At 34.1% G+C, this 8560-nt stretch overlaps 1 protein-coding gene across 1 annotated transcript; it reads left to right on the forward strand.

The window, feature by feature from the left end:
* The first annotated feature begins 427 nt into the window (after nt 1-427).
* On the forward strand, nt 428-1367 carry LOC142631916 (germin-like protein subfamily 3 member 4). Its single transcript, XM_075806272.1, has one exon. The coding sequence runs from the start codon at nt 471-473 to the stop codon at nt 1143-1145; it is 675 nt and encodes a 224-aa protein (XP_075662387.1). The 5' UTR covers nt 428-470; the 3' UTR covers nt 1146-1367.
* The last annotated feature ends 7193 nt before the right edge of the window (nt 1368-8560 follow it).

An 8560-nucleotide genomic window follows, 5' to 3' on the forward strand; every position in this document is an offset into this window, starting at 1 on the left:
ATGTCCTTTTGCGTGGTGCCGTAGTTTTGATTAAACCAATAGTCACATTGCTTCTCCAGGGGTTATGCTCAAAGGCCTGTGATGTTTGTATTTGCTTTAAGAAACATTGGAGGTTCATGAATTATTAATAAGATTTTAATGATTTTCAAAGACATGAAAATGTTTGGGGTCCATTATAGGATTTTCTATCACCGACCTTCAAGATAAGGAGCAATATCAGCCTCAAGAATAATCTTGGTATTTCAAGAACGCAATTCTTACAGCAACGCAATTCTTAAAGCAACGCAATTCTTACAACATAATCTACTCCAAATCCAGTAGTGAACTCCAAGCCTCAATGTCACTTCCATTTTGGGCAACCAACCTCAAGGCATTTTATGTATTAATATATTTTATATAAATTTGTTAAAATTTAAAAACCAAAGAAGTCAGTCATAGACATAGAGAGAGCTTCGCAAGAGCAACCAAAGATGAAGAAATCTTGCCTTCTCGTATGCATTGTCATCTTCATTTGCATGGAATATATATGCTTAGCAGATTTTGGAAATCTCCAGGACACTTGCCCAACGGCTACACAAGCAAAACAAACAGTCTTCATCAATGGCTTCAATTGCAAGAATCCAGCCAACATCGCTTCCTCTGATTTCAAGACTTCAAATTTGAACCATACCGGCAATATAGACAACATTTTTCTTTCCGCGGTAACCATTGCCACTGCAGCAGATTTTCCAGGCCTGAATACTCTTGGCCTCTCAATTGCTAGAACTGATCTAGAAGTGGATGGCCTGGTATTGGCTCATTCCCACCCCAGGGCTTCTGAGATGTTCTTTGTCAGCAAAGGTAATGTTGTTGCCGGTTTCATTGATACCAGAAACAAAGTTTTCCAACTTGGTCTGAACGAAGGTGATGTGTTTGTGTTTCCCCGGGGTCTGCTTCACTTTTGCTTTAATTCTGGCTTTGAACCTGCTACTGTTTTCTCAGTGCTTAACAGCCAGAATCCGGGGGTGGTAACCCTTTCTGGTGCCATGTTCGGACCAGATTCAGATAATGTATTAGACAAGCTAGTGAGGCAACTAATCTCTCTTTCTGGATCCAAGCATAATGGCGTTGGAAATATGACTCTGGCCGGGTTTTCAATCATGTAGTTAGCAATTTCAAAAATATTACTCTACCATCTTTACATTTGATGTGAGAATAACAATAGTTTTATGTTGTGTGTTTAACTTTTACAGTATCTCTTGTGTTCAAACTTTAACAATAAAGAGCATACTGTGTAAAAGATTTCTGTTATTACTAGTATGAAGTTGTGGGCAATGTAATTGCAATAATTATCACAAGGAGTAGAATTTGTGATTCGGTTTTTATTATTTGTAAGTGCACAAGATGACATGATGATATTGGGAATTACTTAAAAAATTTTAAAAAATTATTTGAAGGAGATATTCTTATATTTTTGGCAAAAAAGAGGACACACTTCTCAAGTGAAAACAGATACACGATAGGGGTTATTTAGGTATATTGGTGACAACAAGTAAAAAAATAAAGTATAATTAAAATTTTAGGTACAATTTTTTTAGTGTTGTATTTAGGTGTATCTTAAGTGACACGACCAAAATCTAGACTAGGATTTAATAATCGGGACCGACATGGTATATATTAACATAAGCCCTCTAAGATGTATATAAAATTTTTCCTTTTACTCTTGCTTATCCAGAAAATATTATTATACTTTGTCTTAATATGATAATATGAAGAGCTTAGCTCAAATTAAGAAGTGATAACATCAGAGCATCTAATTCTCCAGTACATAAACATATATATCCATTTCATTGTCCCCATTATGCTCCATAATTACATCATTACAACTCAAAATACGACGGAAGACCTCATGTTGGAAATGATAACACCTCACGTAGGAAATGATAACAGATCACGATACTATACACGTCCTCACAACCATATAAAAACTTACATCCAAAATGGGGGTATACCCCTTTCGGGCAAAAGTTCCAACAAAATGCCTTTTATCTGAAACTATTTAAGTATATGTCTTTGTTTTAAACTCGATTTTTAGAAAATTGAGTTATAGGCAATCAAACTTTAAAAAAAAAACCTGTGTGGAACTTGAGTTCAAGGAACTCAAGTTCAAGGAACTCGAGTTCCATGCAGTTTTTTTCAAGCAACTCGATTTTTGACAAATCGAGTTTTTTTATTTATTTTTTTTATTGAAACTCGCTTTTCTACAAATCGAGTTTCAAAACAGGATCATATCTCTAAATACTTTCAGATAGGAGGCATTTTGCTAAAACTTTTCGGCGAAAGAGGTATATTCTCAGTTTGTCCAAAAACTTACCTAAGATCTAGGCTTATTAAATGGAGCATACTAATCTACACCTCAAATCATTCATGTTAGCTTTAGAATTGAATCCTCAATTCAATTCAAGGATTCAAGTTGAAACTCTCTAAAAAAAAAAGAAAAAAAAAGAATTGAATCCTCAAAGTTACGTACGTCAGTTACTATTTACTGTGTATTCCAAGAATAGATGTCTAGTTAATGCCATAATATTTTCATAGCCAAAGAACAAGGTCATGGTTTATTAAAACAATCATACAAGCTAACATTCTCAAACCTGCCGTGGACAGAATTCCAGTCAACTTAGAAATTGTACCATGATTTTTACATTCATCTAATTAATGTGGGACCAATTCCATATATTGTACCATCATTTTTATATTCGTCGAATTGATGTGAGACTGATTCCATTAAGACCATATGTGTGGCTCTTAGCTTTCATAGGAACTACCCAAGGTATCCAAATTCACAGTATACAATTATTTATTACATAATTTTTGATGTGTTCATTTATTACATAATTTTTTATGAGTGAAGTCAGTGAACACAGAATTTATAACTGTTAAGAGTGCCAGTTTTAACACATTTACACATAAAATAATTGCCATTGGTCTTATTTTCATGTGGGAATTTTTATCCTATGCTAGACATGATAACATGCATTAATAGGCAACCAATTAAGCATTTTAATAATTATGACATCGAATTGAAAATTAGTTCCTAAAAGAGATTTCCTACTCACCAAGCCAATTCTTACCATTAACTATTACTGGGTTTACATGGATTATTGAGTGAAAGACTTGGGTTTTCCCCTTATCTATGCTTAGAGATTTACTAGAATCACTCCACTTTAAGTCTTTGACGAGAATTTTGAGAAGAAATAGATATTTTCCCCCTTTAGAACTGTTGGAATCGTGAGGTGAGGAGGGAGAGAGCTTGGAGAGTATCTTTCTTCCTTCTAGTTCTTTTGTGAAACGAAATAAATTAGAGTGGTTTTAGACTCTTAGGACCCGTTTGGATTGAGAGAGGGGAGGGGAAGTGGAGGGGAGTATAGTAGAGTTAGCTGAAAATAGGCTGATTTTGGGCTAACTCTACTCTATTGCCCATTTCTCCCCCTTAATCCAAACGGACCATTAGGCCTTTACATGGCTGACCATGAGGCTAATTTTAGGCTTTAGTGTGGAGCTTGTGTCACCATGCATTATACTTTGGTATTACACGTGCCTAATTTTAATCGGTTGCAGGTGAAGGTGAAATTACTACTGTATCCTTCCCTTGACTACCTAGTCATGCTATAATATATCAAGCATTATATGTTGCATTATTCTAACTTATATACCATACCATAAGTTGAACTTTTATCTAGCAACTTTTAAAATTAACTTACGTAGAAGTAAATAGTTACTAAGCATATATCACTCATTCTAAATGCGAGGGGTAATAATTTTTCCACCTAGTAGTAGGCCATTGACTGAAGGCCCAATTGGTAATAAAGAGGGTCCAGTAATAAAGAGGCCCAATTGTCCACCTAGCCCATCAATCCACAAGTCATACCAAGGAGCCTCGTTTGGCCCCAATTGCACTTGTCAAAGAGAGTTTCACCTAAATTGGCATGTTCAGAAGAGCTTGCCCAAGGTATGTGCCTGAGGAATTGCAATACTTGGGAATGCACTCCCAATTGAGCACATTCCTCAAGGTATGATTTTAATCATAAGGAATAACAGTAGTGGCAATGTTAGAAGGGGACAACAAAGTCCCACACAGTGATTGTTGAAGTGACCAGTATGAATAGTGAGCTAGACACATATTCCCACTATGATTTTTAAAAAGGGGGTGAGACACCTGATAGAGTAGGGCCCCTGTCATTACAAGCTCACCATTTACACTTACATAAATAGGAGGAACAACCCCCCCCCCCCCCCCCCCCAAAAAAAGGTTTAGAAAAATTAGAGGGGAAGAGAGACAAAAAGACAAAGAGAATATATCTTAACTTCCATGAGTGTTATAGGCATTATATCTCCTCCACAATCCTATTTCAAGGTTCCTTCTCTTTGGATCTCCCGTCATAAACTATTTTCTTGTTCCCACGTATAAATAAATTGTGATACTTGTTAGGCCTTAAGTTAACCGGACCTCCAAACTAAATTAATTTAACTTAGTTTAATTAAGGTATTAAATAGTGCGGGACATTATATTAGGTTTTAAATTAAATTCAAACGCATAGTTACATTGGTTAATATAGATATGCATTTGAATTTGATTAAGAAATTTAATAAAAAATTATACCAAAATTTTACCATTATATATATAATATAGGATTGTACTTTTGGGCAAATATCAAGTGAACTTTTTTTCTTTTAATATTTCACTCTAGCTTTGAATTTTCTTGAGATATTCAAAGTAACTTAATAGAATTTATCATTTCTTAATAGCACGACAATAAATAATTTATCATGATATAAAAATGTAGTCTTGAGTTCGGATCATATTTCCACTTTATTTCATATTAGGAAAAAAGGTTAAAAATCCTTCATGTTGGGACCCATTTATTAAGGGGAGTATGAGCTTACTCGTGAAGATGAGTGTTTAAATTATGTTTAAATAATTAAATTCACAATTTTATAATAATTTAAATTTTTGGAGCAATCAATAATTTATTATAACTCTTGTATGTCTTTTAATTGTCATGAAATTAAGCCAAAAAACTTAACAAACTTAGGGATTCAATTGATAATCTGGTGGTAGTGGAATTGTTTATGGTGCCTTATGTTTATTGTTAAAATTGAACATCCCCCTTGGTTGACCATATGAACACAACATTCATTCTTCATATTAATTAAGGATAAATAAAAAATAATTTACTTTTTTATAATTTATATTTAATATTTTTATATATATTTTAAGCAAATCATATGTAATGTTTGTTGAGGACAAAATTTTCACGCCACATGGCTTTATTTTATTGGCAACCCGCACCACATCAACATTATTATGAATTTTGGGAAATTCTACTTTAAAGCCCAAAAGAGCCCATATTTACACAAAATGATGCCAAAGCCAACGGTCCAATGCTTATGGCGATATTATCTCATCAAAGCCCATGGTTCAAGCTCATGGCACATCAGTTCATTTTCGATTTACGATCCAAGCTCATGAGTCTCATCGGGGGAATTTCGGGAGTAGTAGTTTTGGAGGGCCAAGAAATATGTTCAATAAAGCTCTACTAGTTCAAAGTTGATAAAGAAAAACATGTTGCTTGGCATGTCTTCCCCAATTCGTTGAACTCTGATGGGTCAGTATGCAATAGGTAGCATTTGGTAAGCCTCTTATATCACATAACACTTAAAATGTTAAAACTTTCCATGTTTTTTACATAAAATTTAATGTTCATCATATAATATAAGTTAAAAAATGTAATTATATTATTTCATATAAATTATATTATTATTTTCATTTAAATCAATTCCAAGCACATGGCTAAATCTATATTACATCTCTAAGACTTAGTCAAAACACAAAGAGACTTAGTAACAAATGCGCTCCTTGCTCTCTAAGACTTAGTCAAAACACAAAGAGACCATAATTACATCTCTAAAATTTCATCAAATATTAACCAATTAGTTTATTACTTATCAAAATTATATTGTAATAAAACCATGGACTAAACATATAATTTTTCAAAAGGGAAAACTTAGCCAAAAAGTACTAGCAGTTACTCCAGCAGAAGTTGTAGTAGCTCCAATAGAAACAACAACAACTCTAGTAGAAGTTGCAATAGTTCTAGCAGCAACTACAATAGCTCCAACAGTAGCTTAGACAATTGACACATGTCCAAAGTGACATCATCAACCCTTTAATGCCCACTCCCAACAACTTGCTGCCATACCCAAAGAAGCAAATATCCTATAAAAGAAATCCTACCATTTAAGCTAAGATCCTTAGTCTCTAGCCGCAATACCAAAAATAGAAAGATTCTATAAAAGTTATCTTACCATTTTTAGTCAAACCCATGAATTTAATGCAAAATATTTTCTTCAGCAGAAGAGCTCACTTAGCTAACATCATCCAACTGTGTCTGGACAGCTACGGCTGTAAAGCTGTTAGCTCCAACAACTACTGTTGTATTGCTGTGTTAGTTGCTGCAGCAGCCTTAAAGTTTAAAACTTTCTTGTTTTGGCTAAAAACTAAAAACCTACTAAAGAAATTACTTACTTTACTAAAGACTTTTCCTTATTTGTTAATTTTCCTTTCAACTAATTCTAATTTAGTTACATACTTAGCTCTATATAAAGAAGATCAAGCCACGCACTAGAACACCACTATCTATCTCTCTCTTACTCTCTTATTCTGAAACTTCATCATTTTTGTACCCAAAAATACATCTTCATATCTTTCTCCATTTCTCTTACAAAATCTCTCTTCTTAGATAACACTATTACAACATACCTATTGTGGGGAGTAAAGGACCTAAGCAGGCATTTGGGCCTTTGGGCTCTAGCAAGGAGAGCCGAACTGCTCTTGAGCTAAGGATTTGTTAGTACTGCGAATCGGCCCATACGCCGAGGGTCCGAGAATACAGCCGAGGGCGAGTTTCTCCTAGGACAGATCCAAGAGAACTCGGAGATTCACTACGAAGGTCAAGGCAGAATTCTGGAAAGACTGTTGGTTAAAAGGGGGAAACCCTGAACCTTCTAGATACACCGATGTTAGAAAAATACCAAGAGCAAAGGCTGCCACCTCCACATTAAAGACTCTGTACCTACCTCCCTGGCCGCATTAATGGGGAAGTGACTCCTGAACAGTAGAACTGAAACTTCTGGTCACTATTCAAAGGCACTAAGAAAAGAAATATCTAGAGGGGGTTTGAGCAACACGTGGATAAAGTATCAGGAAAGGAAGTATTTAAGAGGGGTGAAGGCCAAAGAAGAGGGGGCGGAAAAAAGAAAGAAATTAAGAATTGTAATCTTTAAGAGAGAAAGAGGAATAATACGGAGTTAGTCCTCGGCTTACGTCCGAGGAGGACTTTTTGCAATTATCATTTGTTATTTACAAGTGTTTGCACGCCAAAGCCTGTTTTCAAGTTCTCAGTACCTTTAGTCTAGATTTCAAGCCCACACTCTACAAATTTCATTGTTTAAGACTCATTAGGCCTGAGCCCATAATTTTCTTTGGGTCCAGGTGCAATTGTGCACTTACACCTATTACATAACACCACTACCTATCATATACTTACTCTCTCATCCTTAATATTCTAAAATAATATCATTTTGCTGCCCATAAACACATCTTCATCTTATTCTCCATCTCTCTCACAAAATCTCTCTTCTTTGAAGGCAACATAACCTATGATATAACACAAAAAGCCACTCTAGCAGCAGTTATAATCTCATGTATTTACTATATTTAACCTCAATATCTTGCCACTTCAGCAGCAGCTATAATCTCATATATTTATTATATTTAACTTTAATATCTCTCATACTTTCCTATATTCTACAAACATATTCTTTACAAAATATCCATACATACTTCTCATATATCTTTAAACTCTATGTCTCACAAAGTATATATATAAGACCCATATTCAACAAAGTGTTTACATAAACTTCCCATACATATTACAAAAACCATTTCTCACAAAACGTATATATTTCTTTTCATCTCTGTATGCCTTAAAAGACATCAAACACTCTTTTAAGAACATATTACAAAAGCCCTTTCTCATGAAAAGCATATGAACATTAAAGACTAAAAGTTTTTTTCCTAGAAGGTACAATGATTTTATATTAAAGTTATTCTCATGAAAGACATAAATTTCTAACATTAAAAGTCCTTCTTATGGAAGACAATATCACACATATTTAACTAAAAACTAAAAGAGTATTACATGGAGAAAATCATTTAAATGTATGATAAAGAGGATAAACTTAATCAACCTATGCACACAATTGAACATATTCTCTTTCCTTCCAGTTGCACCGATTTTTCCCATTCAATGGTAAAGTTACCATAAAAGAACTCATAATATCACATTGTATCGCTGGACTCATTTTATCATGCTATTGAAATGTTATAAGTCTACTGATATTTACGGCTGGAGCCACAAACTATGAAAATTAGTCATTATATTTTTATCTCCAAAATTATACTATTGAGTATATTTTAATTCATTACCATTGTACCGCTATACTTATATTATTATGCCAC

The sequence above is a fragment of the Castanea sativa genome, chromosome 4 (assembly GCF_040712315.1).
Source record: "Castanea sativa cultivar Marrone di Chiusa Pesio chromosome 4, ASM4071231v1".
Lineage (NCBI taxonomy): Eukaryota > Viridiplantae > Streptophyta > Magnoliopsida > Fagales > Fagaceae > Castanea > Castanea sativa.